General features: G+C 42.8%; 1 protein-coding gene across 1 annotated transcript; it reads left to right on the top strand.

Annotated features, from left to right (window-relative positions):
- The first annotated feature begins 15,229 nt into the window (after window positions 1–15,229).
- Window positions 15,230–16,075, top strand: LOC133921492 (uncharacterized). The gene has a single exon (XM_062366381.1). The coding sequence runs from the start codon at window positions 15,372–15,374 to the stop codon at window positions 15,957–15,959; it is 588 nt and encodes a 195-aa protein (XP_062222365.1). The 5' UTR covers window positions 15,230–15,371; the 3' UTR covers window positions 15,960–16,075.
- The last annotated feature ends 10,713 nt before the right edge of the window (window positions 16,076–26,788 follow it).

Genomic DNA, 26,788 nt, shown 5'->3' with positions numbered 1-26,788 from the left:
GCTGCACGTGGCAGCCCCCCGAGGACTCGGTTCCCCGAAGGTTCGCGCAGGATCATTCGACGACCCGAAGGGTCCCGTTGTCAGGATGTCATCCAGTCAAAGGCCCAATGCCGCATTTAATAGGCACGCGTGGCCTGACATCCCGACATCCTGACATTCTCAGCTGCCCACGCCCCAGTGTCAGACCCTGCCATGCACTGGCAGGGGGGGCGTGGGTCCATTAAATGCACGGGTCCCGTCCCGTTTCATCCGGGTGCCTCGGGATAACGTTGCCAGAATCGAAGCGCTCCGCCTGCCACCCTGCCCTGGCAGAAGAACAAGACAGGGTGGGCGCACCGGGCACCTCTGAGGCTGCCCGGTGGGCCCCCTTTATGGCGCCCGAGGGCTTCCACAGTGGCGGGTGGTCGGATGCGCGCCGCATTTCTCCACCGCCCCTGTCACTTCGCCAAGACGAAATGATTACGCCTTTCTCCGTGGCACCTTGGCATTCGCATCCCCTCTTTCCCATTCAGGATATGTTGAGGTCGGCGCGCCTATAAAAGGAAAGGATAGAGAACACGTAAAAGGGGACAAGACCAGAAGTGTGTGAAGAAGAGGACGCAGACGCTCGAACCAGCTCAAGCCAAGCTAGAACACGAGAGCCTCAAGCTCTTTGTAAACGGCTCTCCCCTTGGAACCAGATACATCCTTGAAGAATTCCCTTCAAGTATAAATATAGCGCTCACACAGGAGTAGGGTGTTACGCCTCCGTGCGGCCCGAACCTGTCTAAACCCCGGTGCACCCATTTTTCTCGCATCAGGGCGATCATCTCCCACCAGTCATCGCATTTGTTTCCGTTCCCACTTATTTCCCAAACAAGCTTTTCCAGGATCATCCCCCCGGCCGAATCTCTAAAAAGGGGTCTCTCGGGATCCCTGCGACAGGAGTTCACCCTCCGACACCTACCCTCAGATGTTTTGTAGCTAGGGGAGCACCAACTGTGTACAGGTCTGCAACCATCTTCCGATGACACTGCTATTGTCAGATTGCCACAGTCACCTTCATCTTTCCTCAGATGATATTGTTGCTATTTCATCAAATGATACTGCTGTTGTTGTTGCACCGTCGGCTGATGGAGATGCATTGCAAGCACAACCTCAGCAGCAGCACCACCACATGAGGACATAGCTCAGAGACAATATAAGTCAACCCAAGCAGCTCACAAATGGAACCGTCTTCTACTCAACCAATAAGTGTTTCTTGCTCTGTTCGACTGAACCAACTGATCACAATGCAACATCGCAAGTCCCATAGTGGAAAGAGGCAATGGACCAGGAGTATTCGGCTCTACTCCGAAACAAAATATGGCATCTTGTCCCTCCAAAGCAAGGTGCTAATGCTATTGATTCCAAGTGGGCCTACAAGATCAAGAGGAAGGCAGGTAGAACCATTAATCAGTGTAAAGCTACACTGATGGCCAAATGATTTAAGCAGCGTTATGATTTTGATTATAAGCAGCGTTATGGTTATTATAGCAATTGCAAAAGGAGTTTGCTATCAGGGACTTTGGAGAATTGCACTACTTTCTTGGCATCGAAGTATTGAAAATTCAGGATGGAATTGTACTGAAGCAGCACAAGTGCATTCATGACTTACTGCAAAGACTGAATATGGGAGACTGCAAGCCAGTGAAAACACCTATAACAGTTTCAAAGAAGTTGTCTAGATTTGAGGGTGACCTTCTCTCTTCAAGTGAAGCCACCAAATATCAAAGCATTGTGGTGACCTTGCAATATATCACTCTCACAAGACCTGACATTGCCTTTGTTGTAAACAAGGTGTGTTAGTTCTTGCACCTTCCAACATCAGTGCATATGACAGCCGTTACGAGGATGCTAAGGTACATATATCATACTATGCATGTTGGACTCGAGTTCAAGTGTTCTTCATCTACTCTTGTCAGTGCCTTCTTACATGCAGATTGGGTCGGCTGTGTTGATTATAGGCACTCCACTGATGGGTTCATCATATACTTTGGTTCAAACATTGTGTCATGGAGCTCAAGAAAGCAAACCACCGTGTCAAGGTTGAGCATTGAATCTAAATTTAAGACACTGGCGAATGCAACTGCAGAGATAGTGTGGATTCAGTCGCTACCCAAAGAGTTGGATGTTTATCAAAGTCGACCACCGGTGCTTTTGGTGTGATAATATGGGAGCTACCTACTTATCTACCAATCCCATTTTGGTGTGATAATATGGGAGCCACCTACTTATCTACCAATCCCATTTTTCATGACCGGACAAAGCATATTGAAATTGACTTTCACTTTGTACATGAGCGTGTGGCACAAAAGACATTGGACCATCAGATTCATTTCCTTGACCGATCAAGTAGCATATATCTTGACAAAACCCCTTCCAACTACATCATTTGTTCGACTTCAACGCAATCTCAATCTAGCGTCACCCGGTTGAGATTGAGAGATGGTGTTAAGATTATTGACACATTTGTAATCCTTAGAATTGGGAAATTGATTGTAATCCCTAGAATCCAGAGATTTGATTGTAACCAATCGATAGCTTATTTGTTGCCATTTGGATCTTGTACTATGTATGACAACAACCTATATAAGGTTCTGGCCACCCAAGGTTGCGGTGAGCCGATCCAATTCTTTCATTGTTTTTTGTTGTTTGATAGGGACGAACAGTTACATGCACAGACCAATGGCTCGGTCGACTATAGCAAGGCATGTTAAACAAGTGGATCCCCCGATCGAAGAAATGAACAAGCAAACATTGACATGAAGCTCATTTCACATTCACCCATCAATGCACTCTTTAGAGCCCAGATGAACGTGGTTCGCTAAATTCATTAGAGATACATACTGGGGTTGCGTGGAGTATCATGCCAAACATGCATGCACATGTGGCTTAACTTCGCATCAAGAAATCTCGCATAATCAGGCTTAAGGTTCCAGTAATTTGGCCCCAGGTTTTTGACCAAATGATTCACAAGTATTCACTAAAAATCTATTACTCGTAGTTGAATAAGCAATTCGTATTTATGGGCTAGTTAGCGTTTGTGCGTTCCTTGTTGTGTAGCTACCTCCACCGAGCCTGCACACATAGCGTAGTGCACAATCAGAGTGACCATCCACTGCTACCATATGATTTCGGTTAAAGCTATGCACACATCGCATCTGCTCACCATACATCACTTGTGGCTCGAGTTCCTGATTCCTCCGGCAAGAAGTTATTCTACAATCATCTATATACTCTAAAGAGGAGAAAGCCACTGTAGACATCTTCAATATTTATAGATAGTTGCTATTACTTAGCTGAGAGAACATATTTTTTAATATTATGATTAGTACTATTTCTCATTTTAATAAAGAAGAAAGAGACAAATATTAACTTTAAAGAGAAAAGATGAAGTGCTTATCTATAATATACATACTGCTCAGTCCTGTATCTATCCTTCGTCTGCAGACACCCACCGGATCCGTCTAGAAAGACGAGCCTTTTCATGGCTCTTCTGAATTCTGACACATGGTGGTGCGTCAGTTCACGTTATCATGTCGGGACACTGTCACTGTGAGTTTCATTCATTCAGATTTCAGAGTGCTGCCCAATTTCCATCGCCAACAGTTCATGACTTCTTCGTCAGACAAAATAAAGAACACTTGCATTGAGAGTGTTGCCATTTCCACGTAGCGCCATCAGTTCAGCTCTACATCACGAGCATAGAATTTGTAGGCGTTGCGTGCAGCTGCTTTCCATGGCGGCTGCCGTGCATTCCGGAAACGGTCCCGCAGGGGCGGCAAAAGATATCGCAGCATTGTTTAAGCAGCTCGGATTGTTGCGTTGTGCAACTTGATCAGTACTTCATTACTAGTATACTAACGAGTCCTAATCCTAGTGCCGGTCACAATCGTGAATGCGGTAGCCTTCAGGCTTCAGCAAGCGGGGAAGATCGATCCTGAAGCGTTCTTTAATGCCGCTGGCTGCCGTGGACGACTGAGACTGACGCACGATAAGCAAGAAGAGGCCAAGGTGGCGGCGTGCATGATTGATCGGAAATGGCTATTCTAAACACTGTCCCTGTGCGCGCTTGACGCGTAGAGCGGCTGCGTTTGTGCTGATCTTGGCCTGGGTATATGTACCTCGCGATGGAACGTGCGTGGCGGACTCTGGGTGACGCGGACGGCGGCGCTAAAGACGAGAGGTTTCCTCTCGTCGTGTGCTGGCGGTACGAACAGACAGAGAGCCCTGGTCCCTTTCTTGCTGTTCTGCTACGCTTCGTTTGCCGCTGTTTAGATGTTGTCTAGTTAACTACTGCAACTGGTGCAGATCGGAGATACGCTTGACTACCAGGAGCATTCTAACATATTTTCTTCGTGGACAAAAATCTTTTTATAATTTTTTTTTTATTTTTCTTCAGCGTTGTAATGATTTTATTTTTACAATTTTCATCACGAAGAGATTTTCAAATCTATTCTCTTCGACCTCTATTCTTTCACTTTATAAATCTCTTCAAATAAAAACTATTAAAGATAAGAAAAAATAAAAATAATAAAAAGAAAAAGAAAAATAAAAAAGAAACGAAATGAATGAAATACAGTTAATGCTCTAACACTCCAGCTGGCTACTTAACGGCAGAGGCAACTGGAGCTACTACTCTGTACGAGTTGCGCGCGTCCCCCTCGGCCGGCTAGTTCGTTCCTCTGCAAGCGTTTTCCTGGGGTCGTTCGGACTTCGGACGAGCCGGAATGCCGGAGCACATGTCGCCTCGGGACTCTCCTCGCCAATCCCGATGCCACCATCCGCGCTTGTTTTTCATCCGCGAGGTTAGATATGAAGATACCGTGTCTTGTCAGTCGTGGAATAGACAAGGGCTGTTGAATGTTGATTGCGGTGAGATCATGACTGGACTGGAGCGTGCGTGGATAAGGCATGACCATGTATGGACATGCAGAAACTTGCCAACTTCCTCTGCCGCAAGCCATGTACCCCAATCCATACAGTAAAAAAGAAAATCGTGTTTTTTAAAAAACTTTATTATCTCCCACGTTACATCAAAATAATACAATCATTTAGGCTCTGCATTGTTAGAATGTACATAGCAAAAACACCAAATGAAAGTAAATTATCCAAAACCAAACAAAGTGACAAATAATTCTGAAACAAACTCAGCAAGATTATTTCTTGTTGGCCTTCTATGCATAGCCTAGATTGTCGTCTAAATAGGCTGAAGAGCTCCCTAATAACTCGCTCTAAACATACCGCTGCTAAAGTAACCATATCACGGTATTCCAGTCATTACAGCACAGATCATGAATAGTGTTAGTGTTTACATGTAGGTCAATAAACACAACTTTACACTACTTAAAAGCAGGGGCGAAGCTACGTTATAGAGTGTGGGTGCATATGCACCCCCCCTCCTATCTAAAAATACTACTAAAATTAGCTGTGATGAATAGTAAATTACTGTAGCTCCGATGAACAGTAAAGAGCCTGCACCCCCCCCCCCTCTCTGACGCTGGCTTCGCCCCTGCTTAAAAGTGTTTAGTGTACATGAATACAGTATGGCAGGAGCCTGCCACAGATGCCTCCCTATAGCCAACTACCAAGTCACATTCAATTGTGTCGCAAGGAGTGAGCCTCTTTGTCCTCGTGACAAAAATCAGAATGCAGTGACAAGATTTATGTAGCACAAAAACGTAAAGTTATCTCGTACTGCTGAGCTTTCTGGGCTTGCCTAGCCTGCAGAGATAGGAATTGCATGCAGGCTTGATGAGATGGGCGGTCAACATGAAAAGCAGCTCTGTGTTTTATTTGGGCCAGTATAATGTGGAAGCGTACATCATTTTGGGCCGGTATGGCCTGAATGCACAGCAGCAGTGCTCATTCCTAGCTTCTTCAAGTTTTTTTTACATTTTCTAACATTAATATTTAAATAATAGACGTCTACCATCTAGCCATTTTAAAAAACGGTAAGGATGTCAAGATGTCATGAGTACCCTTATCGTTCTATCAGAGGGTGGTTAGGTTTCACTCTTGCCTTACCGTCTTGTACCCCTTACCGCTCTTTTAGAGGACGGTTAGCGTACGTATCCCCTTACCGTTCTCTAAGAAGTCAGTTAGGCCCTATTCCGGTGGTGCGGCCATATCACCTCTTATCGTTCTCTCATGGAACGGTTAGTCTTCCTCAAAGGCTGAAATTCAACCAAAATAGTTATTTTAATAAAAAAGAGAAAGAGATGGAGAGGAGAGAGAGGAAGGGAGGAGAGAGAGACAGCGTGGCGAAGCTCTACTGTTTTTAGTCTGTGAATTTTAGATCTTAGTTTCTAGTAATTTTTTAGACATATATTTTTATTAGTAATTAAAGTACCACTTGATCTTGGGTTTAGCGACATAACAGTAATTACATTATACGTGTCCTAGGGTTTAGCAAGCTAATAAGAAAATAAGCATTTTCTGTCTTTTGTAATATATTGTAAAGATCTAGTTCAATATGATATGATAGCCATCAGATATATAGTTGTATTTAGTGTAGGGTAGTTTCAATTATCTAGATTTTACAAAATAATTATATAGGTAATAATTATAGATAATTATAAATTTTATTAAGTAAATAAGGGTTTAATTAGTCTAAATTGGTTAGATTGTTTAGGAGCAATATTGATTGTAGTGAACTAAATATATTGTTAGATGACAATTGGTTTTGGTAATTTGGTCATAGTTTTGATAATTAAAAAGTATAGTTTTTTGGTATTAACGTTGGATATATTTTTGGATATTTTCAGGTATGTCCGATAAGCTATATTTTTAGATATATTATAGTGAACATCAGATTGGTTACGGTTCGAGCGGTATAGACCTATCTGGATTTTAGCATATCGTTAAAGGACTTAGTAGAGCGAATGAGAGGAACATAATATGTGTATAAGTGGTTGATGCGCTATTTTTAACTGGATCTCTAAGTAACATGAGCCTAAACTGATAATTGTGCTACTCAGGGGTATTTTGGAGAGCCTATTCCGATTAATACGACATTTATTTGGAAAAAATACGTAGATATAGTATATGAATATGGTCTACCTTTCGAACGAACGGTATAGAGTAGCTCGATTGGTTCCAGAAGAAACCTCCGCATTATTGGCGAGCCTTTCAACTTGCCTGCTGATCCAGACTCCAGAGCATGGTTCTGCAATAAAGCCACCCCCCCCCCCCCACACACACACTTCTTTTGCACTGTTTGACACGCTGGATACATCATACCTTATCGTGAAATGGATAAGGTGTGCAATGTACCGTGCGACTGTTACGCGCCAGTGATCCTGATCCAGTGTCCAAGTTGCTTTTGGAAACTCCGTGTCATTCTTCCGTGTTCTAGGGTCCAGTGCTACATGATTTTAGTTCTGTGTTTTTATTCGAGACATTAACCTTTCAGAGACAAGCGAAATGGAATGTTTTGGGTTGGCGTTTCGCCGATTGTACAGTCGTCTAAACTCTGGAGTCAATTTATGCAGCAGGCGTAGTTTTGGAACGGGCATGTTCAGTTATAACTGATCTCTGTCCAAACCTAGCATCCATCATTGTTTTTACAGTGATAGCAGAGGCAACAAGCTGTATTCATCATTCATCATTCCTTGTACGCTTGCCAGCGACAACCAACCCAAACACGCTAAATTGTCCAGAACAATGTTATAGATTGCCTCTTTTTTTCTGAGCTTAGGATCTCTTTTTTCTGCGCTTTTTTTTTTTTGGCGAAGATGCGCTTTTTGTTGATCAGCACTGTCGAAAACTTTTTTCTGCGCTCCAAAGCTAAGATCCTAAGAGCAACTGCCCCCGGCAAGATTAGCATGCATGATCAGCCACAAAATACAAAATCATAAGCTGACGCCTCCAGCTCCAGGTAACATGTTCTAGCCACCTTTACGGCTTTATTCCAGCAGTCGCCACCTAATCACCCGGGAGCAGTTAGTTAAGCCGCTAACCTACCTAGTCCCATGCGAGCTTAATTAACGCAGAGCAACGTGACGGCGAGACTATGACCTCCATTAAGTATTGGGCGTCAAGGGGACCCGGATTAGACTATTCGGTCGACGGATCCACGTCGCCGTCGGGGATATACGCCGACCGCGCGCCTGGACGTTGCGCCGTCTCGCGTCCCACTTGGCCGCCTCGCCTGCCCATGTGCCGCGCGGCGGCACAGGCGCGGCACCTACCGGGCCCGTGATTGGGAGGGCCCGGGGCGTGTGCCCGTGTGCCGCCGGCCGCGCACCAGCTGATGGCGCGTCCGCCGGGGGTTGATACGTGCCGCAGCAGCTGCTGCCGTGCGTGTTTGTTTGCGCTTCGCAGTTGGATGGTGGTTCCCTGTGTTAGGTCCCGTTGGTTTTAGCTAGAGGTTTAAAAAGCAACTATTAGATTGTTCATTGTAAAATAGTTTATAGATTATGCATTCTAAAATATTTTGATTGACAATTATGTAAAATAGAATTTTACAATCAGAAAAAAGTTAAGAGAAACCAACTTATTGTATTGCAGGTAGATTATAAAAAATTGTGACAAAAAACTAACTGGTTATTTCAGTTTGAGATTATAAATGCTATAATCCATAATCCTAAACTGAAACAAGGGCCTTACTCCGATTATTCAAATGGCACTTCGATCTGCGATGTCAGATGTTGGGTTAGGATGAAGGAACGGGATTCTGGGCAGGGTTCAGTCCAAATACTGTTTGGAAAGCATGTGGACCAGAGATGACTGGAACGGAATTTCCTAGATTTTCACCCTGCCGACGGTCGTTAACTGGTGACCGACAGGGTCGAAGCCAGGTTGGCTCACCCGGGTGCACAGTCATCAGGGTCCAAAATATCAGTAGTTATTAGCTCATAATCACCTTAGTGCATCACCTTATTTCCAACTCGTGCACCAGAGCGCACAACCTATCATCCACTGATCCACCATTCTATCAGAAATTCAAAGGCCTAGATCTTTAACTTTTTAGGTGCACAACCCATACCATCCAGGCAGCCATCCATCAATGAGGGTGCACAACCCAAAAGGCTATAGCCACTGGCCACACGCTCACAGCTCATTATCTCGATGCTCCTGTCATTCTCTGTCTCGTTCACAGGCCTGCTCGTTCATCCACGAAGTCGAAGAGGCTCGCCCAGAACTACAGAATGGAGGAAGTGAGGCTTGCCGCTGACGCCTCCTCGCCTGGTTGCTGCAGCAGCACGTCGCCTCAACGGTCGGCGGTCGCTGCATGTTACAACATGCCTCTAGCCATCCTCGTCTGCGCCTTAGATGATGCTAACAATGTTGATAATTTTTATTCATAAGATATCAATACTAGAAATTTAGCTCCACAAAATATTAATTAAAAAGAGAAGATTTAATTTGATCCGAATAAAAGAAAAAAAAATAACTACTTACCATTCTAATATCAGAGAAGTAGTAAGAAAAAGTTACTTAGATCAACTCCAACAGAGTCCTCAAATTTGTAGATTCCAGTGCTACAGCACTCTACAGTTTCTCTATTCAGATCTACAGTGCTGCTACAGTGTTATGAGGGAAGTATGGAGTTGGAAATTTGCGGGTTACTGTACCAGCAGCAATAATGTGTCAGTACTGTTTGCAGAGACTGACAGTGGGGCCAGAGGAAGAAAACACTATCGGGTACTGTAGCATACTGTTCACAGAGGGTGACAGTGGGTCCGGATGGAGGAAAAGTGTAGTAGAAGGTAAGAGATAGGGTAGCTATTGAAGATGAAAAAATAAAGAATGTTGTAATAGTATTTTTAAGGATAAAAATTTAATATAGCTGTTGGAGATGATCTTAGAAATTAGGTCTTGTCAACCTCTCACTCTTAATTTTTCGGTGAATCGGATTGGAAAAAAAATAGAAGGTTTAGTCTTGAATGGTTTGAAGAATTTGGAAGTTGACTTGAGTATAGTGAGTCTACAGATTGAGCATATTGTTTTAGTTGTTTCTTGATGAGAGATCACACTAAGAAAGAGACGGATATAATTTTTTTGCTGTAGATGATTGAAATAATTGGTATAATAAAGACAGGTGAAGGGATCATGTAGGTGATGTTGGCAGCCCTCATAATATAGCATTGAAAAATTGTGATGCTTTGTTGCAAGGAGAACAGCACATTGATGTTGCTATTCATATACATAGTGAAACATCTAAGAATGTATATTTTGTTCTACTTAATGGCGCAATTGATGCCTCCAAATTACTACTAAAGCGAGGATTGTCTTTTCGGGTCCATGGTGAGTTAAACAAATCCTACAACAAAGGAGACTGCAGGAAACTTTATGCTTGCGTAGCACAGAATGTAGCTTTAGGCAAGATATTGACAATTGATGCTGTAGATAATAGTCTTATGGTGTCTTCTGATATCTAAAAAGATATTATTAAATATTTTGTAAATAAAATTTTACATTTCATACTTGAAGACATTGGACATGATGTGTTTTGCTTGCTAATTGATGAATTCAGAGATATCTGTTGTAAGGAACAAATGACGGTGCTCTTAAGATATATTGATAATTGTGGAGTTGTGAAAGAGAACTTTGTTGATCTTATTCATGTGAAAGAGACAACTTTTTTCAACCTCAAATCATGTATTAATTCACTATTTGTAAAATTTAAGTTGATCTTAAAGCAAGTAAGAGGCTAAGGATATGATGGTGCTAGCAATATGCGAGATGAGTTCAATGAATTGCAATCATTGGTTATGAGAGAAAGTAGTACCGCATATTATATGCATTGCTTTTCTTATCAACTTCAGCTAGTAGTAGTTGTTGTTGTTAGAAAGTATACATACATTAGTATTTTTTTAGTATGATTTCTACCTTGTTGAATGTGGTGGGTAGATCTTCAAAGAGAAGGGACATGGTTCTAGATTTCAATCTTGAAGAAGTGCGTAAAGCCTTAGGTTATAGGCTGCTTAAAACCGGGATATGATTAAATCAAGAGCAATGTCTTTAAAGACTCGGAGATACTTATTAGAGTTCTCACTATAAATCTCTTAAAAGTTTGGTTGACTTGTTCCTAACAATTATCAAAATATTATTAATTTGTCTAGAAAGAAGACAGGGATGGAAAAAATAGAGAACAAGCATGCGGTTTTCAAGTGTGTTTTCAGTATTTTGTATTTATCTTCTATTTACATCTCATGTTAACTATTTTAATGATCACAAATACCTTATCGATTGCATTATAACGGAAAGATCAAGGTACTGTGAATGCTATTAATTATGTAAAAGCAACCAGAAGCCATTTAGATGAACTTAGAAGAGATAGATATGAGAAAATCCTAAGTGTATGTGTTTTTGTGATAAACATGATATTTATAAGTTGTAAATGGATGAGACATATATTAACCCAAAGAAGCTAAGGCAAAAAACCAAAATTACCAACAAATATCATTTTGAAGTTGATTGCTTTGATGATGTTTTAGATTGGTTACTTCAAGAACTTGATAGTCGCTTTAACAAGACAACCTCTCAACTGCTTATTTGCTTGGATGCTTTCAATTCAAAAAATTCATTTCATGACTTCAATACAGAGAGTTTAATAAGGCTAGCTAAATTATATCCTAATAATTTTGATTCTGATAAATTGAGATAACTTAACTATCTTCTTTCTCTTTACATTGCTGACGTGTGAAAAGATAATAGATTCTCCAACATACAAACTATTGATGAGCTTTAAAAAAATGGTAGAGACAAAAAAACATCTTTGCCATCCTTTGTTTTATCGGCTTTTGAAGCTAGGACTTGTATTTGTTGTTGCCACTGCTATAGTTGGGAGATGTTTTTCAGCCATAAAAACTGTGAAAACATATTTGCGCAATCGTATTAGTAATTAATATAGGAGTAATGGCCTCATTTGCTTTGTGGAAAAATTAGAAATGCAAAATTACAAATGATATTGTGGTTTGTCGCTTTAAGACTTTGAAAGAATGTAAATGATATTGTGGTTCATCGTAATTTCTATGTTATTTACATTTGTTATATTATTTTAATAAATATTATGAGATCCTTCATTTTGATAAGCATTTATATCGTTACTTCTTTGTTATTGCATATTATGTTAAATATTTATTGTTATATGTATATGTTAAAGTGGGCACTTAGGGCTCGTTTGGTAGAGCTCTCCAACCTCCTGATTTTGTGGTAGAAGTAGATTCTGTTTCTGAAATTATTTGGTATGTTAGTGGTGGAAGTGATTCTTGAGAGAAGATTGTGTTGAAATTGAGTAGAATCAGTTGAGAATCGGTGGAAGCTAGATTTTTTAGCCTACACCTCGCAGTACAAAACGTAGGAGTGATTCTCTCTGATTCTGCTACAGAATCGATTCCTGACAAGACGTTTGGTAGAGCTCTCGTCGATTCTAAAACAAAATCAGCTTCCACAACTCTACCAAACGACCCCTTAGACTTTAGAGAGCAGCTTCACCCCTGGTGACCGAGCCTTCGACATCACTAGATCTATTCGTACTAGCTATTTTGTGGACTGATACGTGGAAGGAGGTTTGGCATTGGTCTCTTTCAAAACAAATTGGATGGTTTTGGTGGCAGGATACAATCATGATGAGCACGATGATAGTTGATTCGAGAGCGAAATATTCTGCACAACCCCACAGAGAAAAAAATTTGTGGACCCCGAGAGAAATGGCTGTTGTGGAGTAGTAGTTTGTTTGGCTGGAGTAGAGTACCCTTGGTTTGGTACGTACCACGGAATATGAGTGCGCAACTGTTTAACTCGTCACCACTTAGGTGTACAAGGGGAAGCTGCAGCCGAAATAATTTTAATATCACTTCATTATACATCTAACAATATATACAAACTTATATGATCAATATGAACATATTACTAATAATAAATTTCTTTACCCTGATATCAGTATTCCGTGGTACGTATATGCAGTTTCGCTCCAGTAGTGTACACAGCATAAAAATATATTGTCAAAACGCAATTACGTGTACTCCTTGTTGCGGACTGCACGGTTTTGCACGACACATGTGTGCATGCATTCCCCGGCCGCCGAAAGAAGCACGGTGGACGGGTGTTGTCGTAGCTTGACGCCATCAAACTTCCGTCAGAGTAGTACCAGTACGTGCCACGTTACGGTTAGGATAGTAATTTATCTGGATTACATGTTTATTTATAAGTAAATACTTAAATAGAAAAGGATATAGATAGTTTTTTCTATCATGAATACGCTCGTGAGTAAAAAATACTACCTAATAAGTAAATGGTTACCTGTGTAAATATCCACGAAATCTGTATACCCATATAAATCTATAATAAGTAGGCTATTCCTTCAAACCGTAATATTCTACAACATATAAATACTCGAGCTCTCTACTCTTTAACCCTCGCCGCCCACAGTTGCCCAACCTGCCATCCAGCACGTCGCTCCTGTGCCTCTACCTATTGACCCAAGCCTTGGCTGCCCACTAGCATCCCTCCCCCAGCAACCTACCTCGTGCCTCCCAGCCTCGGCCCGCCCTCATGCGGCCCTGTCGTGCCGCCTCGCATCACCCCATCGCCCTGGGTAACCTCGTTATGCTGCCCCATCGTGCAGACTCGTCGCGTTGCCTTGCCCCGTCAAGTAGCATCGCCCCGCCCCACTGACCAGTCGTGTAGCCCCGCCGCCCGACCCCATTGTGTTGCCCCGCGTTGACCCGTCGCATCACCCAACCAACTCCACAGCCCTGCCTCGGCTCGCCTCACCGCCCCGTCGCGCCGCCAGCCCCTCCACTCTTCCGTGTTGTCCCACCTCGTAGGTAAATGGATATACCCGCGACTGATGGATTTGAGGCTGGCTCTTCACCTGTGAATGTTCGCAGGTATACCGTAGGCGAGTAAAAAACTAACATATATAATTATGGGTGAGCACTATTTGTACCTGTCATATCCGATTGGCATACCTAATTATGGCTGAATATGTTCATGGGAGTTAAGGACTAAACTGAGATAAAGTTTGGAAAATAATCCCATCCTAACCATTTTGACACGTCGAATGCCAGAATCGGATAGCGCATGGCTCGTGCACTGCAAAAATTGTGAAGCTCACATGCGGTACACCCATTAACATCGTGTCACACTACGCTTGGCAACACGCAACACGTGCAACATGCGTTTTTCAGGAGACATGATACCTACTAGGTAGCGACTATGGACAAATTCTACAGGTTTTCTACTAATATGTACCTTTGCAGCTTGGGTTGTGTGTGAGGTTTCGTAGGAATGTATTGTATAAGTAGATTGGATAAAATTATATTTATTTAAAAAATAGTGTTTATTTAGTTGTACTTATCTAAACAATATAAGTTGAGTTTTATTTTATTTTTTAATCTGAGTTTGTATGATCAGATATAAGAATGAAGACTTTACAATATTTAGTTACTCATATAAAAATAAATTTTTGATACTAACCAATATAGCTACATACTAAACTAAGCTTTAACAATGAATATATAAGCAACCAATCATCTTCTTTTCAAAATTCTAAGGTCAGGATAGGATGCAGGAATCAAGCACACACATGCTGTCCACACGGGCAGCATAAAAAAGAGGGAAACAACCATAAATCTCGGACTCTCGGTCACATCACCAAGGCCGACATGTGTGCCTCATGTTACTGGCCCCGACACGGCTCGTTCCCGCGCCCGCACGTGCGACAGCAGCCTTATCTTTCAACCCACACCGTTCGCCAAAAAAAAAAAAACCTTTCAACCCGCACCAGGATCCTCTGCAACTTTTATCATACCGTGTGTTCTCAGAATAGGAAAAAATCAGGGTGCTGTGTGTAGGGCTCAATTTGTAAAAATAATTGGTTTGGTTTAGCTCCTTTTGCACGTGAAAAAACTCAGGCGTTTGTACCTGATATGATCGCTGCGACTAACCGAGTGAACGTTATTTGTTTAGAATAAACCACAATTAAGAGACTTTTTACTATTCATGGGTACCAAGAGCTATCAAAAAATTATAACAAGGAGAGGTGCCAAATATGATACTAGATACGAAATCCGAAGATATATTTCAAGTACCGTAAAAACACTCGCAGGTAAACAATTCTTGGATGGTTTATGCAGTTGTTTCACAACCGCAGAAGATCCCTCCATGGCACTCCCGTAGATATACCCAAAGGCCATGCCCACATTCGTGTGCACCAAAACCACACGCCGTTAAGCCCCTTGTTATAGACTCCGTGCCGTTCGCTCTCTCTTTCTACAGCGACGCTGCGATCTCGTAACGCCCGTCCCCTCACAAAGGCGCAGAGGGAGCGAGCAAGAAGAGGAGAGAGGCAGCCCGCCAAGGGGAGAGAAAGAGAGCAACCGCGCGGAGCGGCACAGATGAAGGCGGAGAAGGCAGCGGTGGGCGTAGCTGTCGGTGGCGGCGACGAGTGGCGGTGCCGGAAGCACCCGGCCGCGAGATCCGGCGGCGGGGTGTGCCCGTACTGCCTCCGGGACAGGCTCCTCCGCTTCTGCCCCAACTGCGCGCACGTGCGGCCATGCCCCTGCGGCGCGTCGTGCGCCTCCCCGTCTTCCTCCTCCTCGGCCTCCGTCGACGCCGTCGGCCGCGTCCACAGCCTCATCGAGCGGGAGCACCGGATCGCGCGGTCGCGGTCCGTCGCCGCGGCCTCCTCCATCGCGTTTGCTGCCGCCGTCACAACCGCCACCGCCGGAGGCGGCCGCGGGAGGCGGAAGGCGAGGGTCTGGGGCTGGCCGCCGTTCTGGAAGGCGGCAGCGAGGGAGGGCGACTCGGAGGAACCTGACGAGGAGGAGGGGCTGGGGCTGCCGCGGTCGAGCTCCGTGTCCGCGACGGCCGTGGAGGCGAAGGCGGCGGTGGCGGCTCGGGCGCGGTGGGGGTGGCACTTCCCGAGCCCGCTCAAGGCGTTCCGGCACCGGAGGTCGTCGGCGAGCGCGCCGGGGCGGGCGTGAGGTACCTCGAGATGGCTGGAAAGTTATTAGTGGGTGGAGGTCATGTGGTCGAGGTGATTAATTAATTAACTAAGGCAGTGAGTTAGAGGAGCGTTCGCCTTTCTCCTTTTGTGGTCGATCGCGTGCCGCTGATTTCATGATTAAGTTAGATCAAACGTGAAAGCCTGTGATTTGGGCGGAATGTGTGCATATGCAGATATGCTAGTGGGTGATATGATCTGCTCATGCTTCCCTCACTTTCGTAGTGTGCTTTGTGCTCCACTTTGTAACACCAAATTGGATATTTTAAGCCCTCCAATTTGATCCTATGATAACTACTTCATCTCCCGATGAACTAATCTGGAGTACCACGTTTGCATTCTGTTTTTCCCACTTGACCGTTTGCAGTTGGCAGATGATATACGGTGGTGTACAAATGCAGAGGGTTTTTTTTTTGGAACGGTGGTGTACAAATGCAGAGTTAGCATTAGCTTTGAAGGGGAAAAAGGTCAGGTGCTATCCTTCTGATGCCTGAAAAACCGGCCGTTTTCAGGCTACACTCTCGAGCCGTCCGATTTCAATCGAACGGTCGTGGTTATTTCTTCCTCCTCTCGCCTGCGCGCTCGGTTCTTCTACCCCATTAGAGTGCGCCGCTTGCTCCCCGTCACGGGATCTGCGGCCACTGTCCCCCGCTCGCTAACCTCTTATTTTCACGCTCCCGTGTCCCACCAGGCGGAGGCCATCCTTCGTGGCCGGTGGTGCCCCGCTCCCGCGCCCGTTTCTCCGTCGGGCTGGTCCGCCTCCTCAGAATCTTCCTCTAAAGCCGGTGATGAAGTAACCTTGAATCAATCCCCGACTGCTAAAGTATAACGAATACTGTTACTACAGTATTTATACTACAGTTTTGCTGTAGATAACTATTCCACGTACTCACATTTTACTGTTTCATCTTAAAACAATATCTCTATTGTTACAGTGTTTATGCTACAGTTCTGCTACAAATTACTGTTTACATACTCACATTTTATTGTTTCATCTGCTACCGTACGTAAAATGCATTACCTTCTCCACTGAAAAAAGTATCTACCTGAAATGCAGGAAATGTGAAAAAAAATCATCTTTAGCGTTGACTTCGTAAGCTCATTCATTCACTCAGGTATCCGACTGTACTAGATTGTAGGAGTAGTGTTCCTTTGAGAAAATCTTGTTGCGCGCGTGATGACTATAGTTGCGTGTGACGCTATAGTCGCGGACGACGTGCGCCCATGCAATTTTTTTTGAAAATTTTTTATCAAATTTTTTCTAAACTTTTTTTAAAACTCTGGAGTTAAACTTTGTAGTTAATTTTTTAAAGAACCTTTTTGAGTTAAACTTTTCTCTTATAATTTTTTAAAAAAACGTGCGAAAGAATTGTTTATAAAAACGAAAAAAATGCGAGTTCGCTTCCTGTAGCAGGCCTCGTTCCTTTGTGGGCGGAGCAGGGCAGCAGCGCGAGTGTAGCCTGCTCTGCTCTAGGCTCTAGCGCTCTGCCTCCGCAGCAGGCACAGCAGCGAGCACTGAGAGCAGTCACCACTCACCAGTGGCCTCGGATTTGCCTGCTTTTTCCTCTTTCCAGCTGCGCTCCTACACTGCACACTCTACTGATTCATTGCCTGTTCGCTCCGATGCTGTAGGTAATCAATCATTCACCCACAGCTTGAGCTTTGTTTTGTGATTTTGTCGAATCATTTGGAAGCGCGGGGCAGGAAGTTCGCTGCTGGAGGCTCGAGCACCGAGCACTAGTACTACTGGTAGTATCTTTTGGCTGTTCACCAATCAGTAGCTTGTGATGCAAGCATGCCCCAGATCTGATGCAAAAACTGCTCAGAAAAAGGTGAGGAAGAAACGTCCGACACTCGGAACACTCTAGAGGCTCAGATGGATGTCATGTCACGTCCGCCGCTTGCAGCGGATGGGGGCGCCGCGCGGTAGGCGCCCCGTCCTTGTCTCGTCGTATCGCCTGCGGTCGTCTGGGCTTTGCGACGGGAGCGCTTTACGGTCCGTTCGGTCAACTGTTTCTCGTATATTTTGATTCAGTTGATATCTATAAATTTGAAGAGAAGTATATTTGATTAGATATATTGTATATTTTAAATTATATTTGTATGTTTAAAAATATATTGTGAAACTGTATTTCATCTAGCCCCTCTGGATGCAGCATCTTCGTGGGAGGCCACATGTCAGAATGCTCTCGCGTTATCCTCCTCCTCACCGACACCTTTCTTGCGCACCTTCCAGATCGCTCTTATCCTGTGCCGCCTCCACCACACAGAGCAGGTCGGATCTGACCCTGCCACTGTGGGCGGTGGAGCCTACTCCATCTGCCTCCGCCGCGCTCGTGCTGCATCCCATGCCATCGTCGATGGTGGCGCCCACTCCATCCGCCTCCACCACGCTCGTAGCGCACGACCGCCTTTTACGGCTCGGACATTTCTTCTATCTAAAATAAAAGAATTACCATAGCTGAACCTTATCACCCCCATCCCGGTAAGCCCCACCCTCCCCCCCTCCTCCTCTGCGTCCCTTTTTCATGCTCGAAGCCTCCGCGGAACTTGGCTTCATGGGCAGCGGCTCGAGTAGGGTGTAGGATCTTGCGTTTCGGTTCGGGAAGTTCTGGTTCGTCTTTGGTCCATAATGTTGTTGTGGCTTTAGATATCTGCCAAGCATCCTATGGTTAGAAGATGGTTTAAGTGTTGCTCTCCATGCTCCGTCATGAGGCTAGGGTTTGGCAATCGAATATCTATGGGTAATCTCTATTTATAAGTTAGTTAGGCGCAAATATTGATTGTTTAGTAGTGCTGTGTAGTAGATTAGAGATTAGAGAATGTTATAGATCATGAAGGCTCCTATGCACAAATTATCCATTTGTCAGGACTTTTAACCAGTTAGGGATGTCTGTTTCAGTTGGTCTTCTTGTTCGGCAAGTAAGTTTTCAAAGGGGATTGTGCAGACTTGGGCCTATGTATTCTCTGTTCTATGTTTTAGTTTCATATTATTTGATGTTATGTCATTAAATTGGATTAGGCCAGTGAATAATCAGTTGCGTTAGCCAATTTATATTTTTCTACAAGTTGCTTGTTTTCCCCTATTTCACTTTTAGAATTTTGACCTTATGTTGCACATCTGTTCATCTATTAATTGCTAAATATTACTTGACTCATTATAGTTTAAGGATCATAGAAGATGTTTATGTTTCAACAGTTTTATTTCTAGAAGTTGAATGTAATGTTGGAATTTGTGTGCTTATTGTCACCTATCAATGTTAAAACCACAGTTCATCTAAACGGTGTCCCCCTCACTCTTCGCTCGCTCTCTTTCTCTACAGGACCACATCGGAACGCCGAAAAGGAGGCAGCTTCGGGTCTTGCTATGCGTCTTTGTGAAGAAACGAGGTAATTTGTATATGTGTGCGAGATGAAGCTGAAAGACTATTGTTGCTCATATGGATTTTTCTAAAGATAATTACAATTTATTCTTGTTTACAATGGTTAGATGGATGATTTGGTTATCAAGCAGCGTAAAATCATTGCTCATGTTGCGAGAGTGGTTGCTACAATGTGTACGCACACGCTGTTTGTGTATAGATGTACAGGCCATGAAGCACCCATCACCTATGGTCCTTAGCTGAAAGAGATAAAATTAGGATGGACAACCTTAGGTTCATTTTCTACAATGATGATCTGCACTGTGTAGAATATCTTTGCATGAGAAGATCCCCTTTTTCACTTATGCATATTAGTCAGGACAAGACGGTTGCTTAAAGACATATTTTATAGCTTCATTGAGGAACAAGTTGCCATGTTTCTGTAAGTGGTTGGTCACAATTATAGATTTAGGTTGATAGAGCTTAATTTTAGAAGGGGTTTAGAAACAATTAGTCGTTACTTTTAAGAAGTCTTGTATCTTATTGGGGAGTTATGTGGAGAGATGATTCGACCACCATCCAACGATGTGGACCCCAAATTGCAAACAGCCATGGGTTCAACCCATATTTTAAGTACTAGTGTTAGGTTGCATACTTTATGGTTCCATTTTAGCCTATCGTAATGCTTAACTATCATTGTTTCTTACTCTTGTGTAGGATTGTATTGGAGCTATAGATGACACTCATGTGCTAGCTAGAGTCCTAGCTAGCATGGCAGTCGCCTTTCAAGGTAGGAAGAGGGTGACTATGCAAAATGTCATGGCTGCTATTGATTTTGATCTTAAGTTCACCTTTCTCTTAGCTAGCTAGGAGGGATCTGCCCCATGATGCCATCATTCTAGTAGATGCATTAGAGATGGATAACGACTTAATGATGCCCCATGGTAAGTGTTGGTCATTTGGTGACAACAAAGTGTTGGCTAACTTAAAAATGTGCTTACTTGGACACAGTTTCTCCATTCTCAGGTAAATTCTAGTTGGTTGATGCAGGATACGCTATTCGTTCTAGGTTTGTTCTATATCGTGGCTGTCGATACCACTTAAAAGGAGTATGGTGGAAGGAATAGCCCTCAAGAATTATTCATTCTGAGGCACTCGTCTCTTAGAGTCATAGTATAACGAGCTTTCGATGCATCGAAGAACCGTTTCAAAATTCTATACAACAAGTCATTTCACCCATACAAAACCCAAGTGAAGTTATTGCTAGTTTACTGCATTTTGCACAATTGGATCCTAACACATGGCTCAGATGAGTGTGTCCCTAGGGAATAGGATTGGACTCGAAACCCTGTCGAGCCCGAAGCACATAATGATGTTACATATGACAATAACTCTTGTACAACAAAGAGGGACGAGTGGGCACTAGCTATGTGAAATAATAGGGGTAACATGCGTGTGATGACACCGTGTAATAATTGGTATTTCTATTTATGCAATTGTTTGTAGACTATTTTTATATGTAATTGATCATGTATTATTGATACATCAAGTGCAGTTTGCAGTTCTGTTTTTAGTTATCTTTGTAGTGCATTTAAGTGCAGTTTTTAGTTGTGTTTTCACCTGAGTTTGTAGCTCATTTAAGTGCAGTTTTTAGTCATGTTTTTAGCTGAGTTTGCAGCTCATTTAAGTGCAATACTTACTGAGTTTTTAGATGATGACTGAGCATGGGGGTGGCGGTGGGGCGAGAAATCAACTGAGGTGTACAGCTCACATGTCCAACGTGATGCTGTGTTGTTTGGTTGCGCTGATTGAGGGTGGAGTATGGACTGACAAGGGCTTCAAGGCGGCGCACCTAAACACTATTGCAAGATAGGTGACTGATCAGTGTGGTGTAGAGGTAAGCGGGAGTCAGGTGTGCAACCATCTCCGTGAGTGGAGGACAAGGTGGGTGAAGATATGCAAGCTGTGGGACATCAGTAGTGCCTCGTGGGATGACAACACCAACTCCATCGTACTAGAGGACGAGCACTACAGGGCCACAACAATGTTGACGCATCACAACTGAATTCAGTGTGAAACACTTTAATCAAATGTTCTATGATTTGTTGAACATGATTTATTTTTTGACAAATACCACTTCTATTTGTAGGATTACCCTGCTGATGTTGACTATCTCAACATTCCTCTCGAGAACTATGAGTAGATGGTTGTCATCCTCTCTGTTGGACAGGCCATCGGGAGGTATGCCATGAGCTCCAATGAGCCATTGGGAGCTTCTCCTAATGAGGTGGAGAGTGAAGACAATGCTAACCCGCTTTCCACTGTCACTAATGCGAGGTTTATCTTTTTGAGAATATTGGAGAGTCCGTGAATGATGACACCAACACCAACACTCCTCCACCAACATGGATTCCACCAAATGCCTATGAGGAGGTTGCTATTGGATCTATAGAGAGGAAAGGGAAGGATTCCTCTAGTGGGGCTAGTTCCAAGAGAAAGAGGGTTATGATCACAGAAGATGAGGACATCGCCTTCAACAGCATGACCGAGGCTATCAAGGATATGGCAGGTGCAATCAAGGCAACCGTCCAGGCTGAGGCACATCCCCATGTGTACAATTCTGTCATGAACTTCTATGGCTTTACCAAGGATGCATTGTTGGACGCTCTCGATTGGCTCTACGACCACAAGCCACAAAACATTGGTTTTGTGCAGATGAGTGTTAAGCATCGTCGTAAGTGAATGTATCGTTGGATCACCAAGCACTACTTCACTAACTAGTGTGCTTCTCATCTAACCACTAACCTTTTGCTTACTTAGTGGTTGATGAAGATTCCTCCCCCAGGAAGGCCCTAACTATTTATGTAAGATGAAACTATGGACATCTTCTAATAGCTAACCTTAGTATATGAGGTGGCACTATGGGTTGTGTCATAGTGATGATGATGCGCTCATGTGATTATTTTGTGTATATGCTAGGGGGTTCATGCTTAGGTGCAATATAGACATGTGTTTATTTTGCAAATAAAGTTAGTTGACCAGCTTTCCTTTAACTTGATTCCTGTCTTTGTTAAGAATGGACTTAACATATGTAATGTCTTATTTCAGGTTATTTTTTGTTTGTATATTGCAAATCAGCCTTTCCCCTAGTACTTCTTTCTAAAATTTGTTAGCTCAACAGCTATTGTTGCAGCCTTCTTGATGAAGTCTACAGGATGGAGACTTGCTTAGTGTTTCGAGTGGGTGAAAGATCCGCGATCGCAGGTTCAACTGGCAGATGGTTAGCTCCATACCCTTTAATGTTTGTTGAGTAACCAAAGATATCATCTCTCTGCATTTGAATCCTTGGCTCCTTGCTAATCAACTATTGATAAATTTATTATGTGAATTAATTATAGTACTTATATATATATATATATATATATATATATATATATATATATATATATATATATGATAGTGAATAGGCATTGGTAGATGATCATTTTAGTTTAATGAGAAGTTGTTATGTGTGTTATCTTATGATCTTGATTGCTCTTGTTTACTTGATTTTGGCACATACAGTATAAATCCAGTGATCTTTTTCCTTCCCTTATTACGATAGTGGTATGATTAGGGAGGTCGCTGTGAGAATTATTTTTTGGGGAATTAGTTCAAACTTATTATCATTCTTCTTAGTGAATTGTACTTTTGTGATTGTATTTTCTAGAACCTACTTAAGAAGGGTATGGAGCTAAGAAGACATCTCACATATTTGTGATTATATTTCCAAACAATATTGTGAATTCATGAATAATCCAAATGTATTATCATAAATTTACAGTAATCTGTTTATTTTGTGCAGCTTCTCAGCATGAGCTTCTGGAGCAAGAGCAGAAGCTTTTTGAACCTAGTGCTCAATCTTTGGTTCCCACTGAATCATTTGCTTCTCTTGGATTTGGTTTCCTAAAACCAGCAGTGATATCCAAGCACATGTGTCAACCCAAATGAATATGTCATCCATATTCGAGCGAGCCAGCCCAAATAATGTTCCTGCTAATTTCACTTTTGGAGCCGAGAGGAGAGTGGGAGTCAACCATCAAGAAAGCAATATCAATGGTGGGGTCAACCCAACTTCGATTGATAACCTGATAGACAACTCTTAAGATGATTTTACTTGTCACTGTTGAATCTCCATGCCGTAGAAGTAACCTAATGCTAGGTGTACCGAAATGGTTCTGGCAACTGGTTTAGATTTTAGAGAGGTATTTTGCATTTTGTTCAATTGAGAAATTGTTCTAGAAACTTACCTTGTGTTGTAGAACGAATATGGCCATAGGCCTGACAATTGATGCTAAAAACACTGGTTGGTGGCTCATATCTTAGTTCCTTCCCTGTATGATTCGTAAGGGGCTGCTGGAATTTGTTTTCCTCTTATTCTTCATCCTCTATTTTACTATGCCACACTGATGTGCTGCTTGTAGTCTGTACTGGAATTTGTTCTTATGTTTTTGCAACTGATGAAGTGATGCATTGGCCAAATAAGTAGCGGCACAAATTTTGCTTTGTCAAAGTGGACTCAATAGTATAGTTCTTTGGCTATAAGCATGCACACTTGCCTACAAAACTCAGGCACAGGGTAACAACACCACTCCTCAGGTGCAAGATCACTACACTTACCTAATGAGGAACCAAATATCTTCACAGCTTTTTCAGCCCCACCATACAGTCTCATATTTGGACTACAAACACAAACTCAGCTTAACTGGTATCTCCAGCTGCAGGTAATCAAACGTTCTTTCTTCTTTACATAAATATACGACCCCAATGAGGTTCCCTCCATGTACATGTAGGATGTACCATGCAGCTCTACAAACACCTATATGCACAACCAAACAGGCCCCTAGCTGATGCACCGTGCGCCGAGACGAATCCTGATGTGCCGGCCTGGTCCGCTCCGCGTTGGATCCTCGCGTGCCGCGACGCGCTGCAGGGGAAGTGCCAATTGATCTGCTATCCCGTAACAGCTCCCGTCTCGTCCCGTTACGTCGAGCTGCTTTCCTGTCATTTCGGTGGGAACAGATGCTCGCAATGATGAACTATAGTCCGGTGAGGTTAACGTCTGGTTCACGGTCAAGATGCCCTTTCTTAGCCCAATGGCATGATCAGCGTAAGGATGTCTAGCGCTGGCCCAACTGAAACCTCGTCCCCAAACAGACAAACTTGAATCTTTCAGCAGCAGCACGATAGGAAAGCCGAGAAAAGAACACACGATCTGCTGCCCCAGGCTGGGTGCCTACGGTAGGTAGTGCATCGAGTGACCGCTGACCACAGCTCTGACAGCCGCCTGAATGGTCCTGGATGGCCGAGAGCAGAATGGACCAGCGCAGCTTTTGTCCGCCGCGTGCACGCGAACATTCAATTTACCTCACCGGCCACGACCCAACGAGGGAAACAAAAGTACCTACTCCGTTTCGTAAATTGTTTGTTTATTACGGTAATAAAAATATTTTATAATTTATTTTTCTGTTATGCTCTTAAATATATATATATTTACTCTAACGCTAATAAATTATTTATTCTCATACTTATATTGATTAGAGGTAATATAATCATCTCACTGTATTTTTTTCACTCGATTTTAATATTTCTTGATTTTTATATAATAATAGGTGTTGATAAATATTGGAGTGAGCAGAGAGAGGACAAAGGAGGAGGAGGGACAATTTCGTCTGACACCAACATTATATTGCCTTGCTCATCAAGTCTGTCGTACGGCGAGAGCCCACGGCACCGTCCGATCCTATCGGCCGTCCGTTTTCACTCGATCGCGAGGCCCTACGAAAACCATGGGCCATGGAGCCGGTACGATAGCTCGCCAATTTGAGATCTGGAATCAAATCCGTGCCACAGGCTACACAAAACAGTGAGGCTATGCTATTGCGAATTGATTTTTGAAACGTAATGACTCTTATATTAAAAAACGGAAAAGCCCGACGGGCTAGGTACAAAGCAACAGCAGCGGCGAAGCTGGGGTGTGGACAGGTTTCACAAATTATTGGTCGATTTGGTCAAAAAAAAAAAATCAGTTTTCGGTTAAATTTAAATTCAAAATTAAAAAAATCAAAAAATTATAAAATTTGATTGGTTTCTACTGAATTCCACTAAATTAGTATACGCTTACCGCTGTTTTCGCGGTTATCACCGTGAGCCGATTTTTGAAGATCAAATACATTTATAAACCCTGAGTGTGAAACCTGCCCAGCCAAAAAAACAGAAAAAATAAGGGCCCAATTCTCACACCTTAGTTCATCTTCAGCAGTTACCTTAAATTTTCATCATCAAAAATACTATTACAGCATCCCCTATCACTATTACAACATCCCTTATTTTTTCATCTTCAACAGCTACCCTATTTCTTTCCTTCTACTACTATTTTTCTCCCTCCGGATACACGGTCAACTTCTATAAACAGTATCGCTACAGTGTTGATACAGTACTACCGCAGTCCTCCTCTCGCTCTGGCTCACAGTCAGCCTTTGTGAACAATACCGGCAAAAACACAGCTCCGTACTCTCTCCCCGCAACACTGTAGTGATACTGTAGCACTAGATAGAGTGCTGTTGAAGAAGGTTTCAGGTGCTACAGTAATCCGCAAAAAACACTGTATCACTAGATTTGCAGACTCTGCTGGAGTTGAACTTAGGCACATTAAATGGTGTGCCCCCCTAAGGTCCAGACCTCAACCTCGGTAAAGACGTGCTTCACTATTTTGATCGCCACCGGTTGCTCTTCATGATCAAAGATAATTTTTTTCAAATTTTCTATATGGTTAGCATCATGAGTGATTTTAGGGTTTTTCTAGATAAAGGGATGCAATGAGCTAAGATCATCTCCAACTATATTTCATTCATTTTATTCTCTTCTCGATTTCATTACCTGTTCATATTCCCTTTATTTCTCTCATTTTCAACAGTTTCACTTCCAAAAGATTCGTGAAGTAAAAGGAGAGAGAATCGCGTCCTGAAGTGAATAACTTTTATGATGATAACTGTAGAGAACAAACGTTAAAATGCTAAAGAGAACGAAAATCCCTTCGTAAAATGAATTTAATTTGTAACAGAGATCCGATACAGTTGAGCTAAGTGATGTAAAGAACGTCTGTTGCGTTCTATTGCGAAAATTGATGATCGCACCTGTGCGATTACGGAGACAAAAGCTGAGATGGCGTAAAGCCACTTCCCATACCTTTTTCTTAGGTGATGTCTAAGAAGAGAAATAAAGAAGATGTCTAAGAAGAGAAATAAAGAAATTATTGTTAAGAAACAAGCTATCAATACATGTATATATGTTGTTAATTTCCTAAAGACGTCCAATACAATTTATTATCTCATAGTCATCTAAGATTGCTCAAAGAACTAATTTTTTTTCATAAGAAACAAGCTTTCCCTTATTTTTAAATTGCTTG

Source organism: Phragmites australis, chromosome 6 (assembly GCF_958298935.1).
Source record: "Phragmites australis chromosome 6, lpPhrAust1.1, whole genome shotgun sequence".
Classification (NCBI taxonomy): domain Eukaryota; kingdom Viridiplantae; phylum Streptophyta; class Magnoliopsida; order Poales; family Poaceae; genus Phragmites; species Phragmites australis.
The sequence above is the reverse complement of the archived record's forward strand: the minus strand, read 5'-3'. Positions and strand labels throughout refer to the sequence as shown.

What these genes read in the sequence shown, in the direction of transcription:
- LOC133921492 (XM_062366381.1), top strand. Translation starts at nt 15,372, where the DNA reads ATGAAGGCGGAGAAGGCAGCGGTGGGCGTAGCTGTCGGTGGCGGCGAC.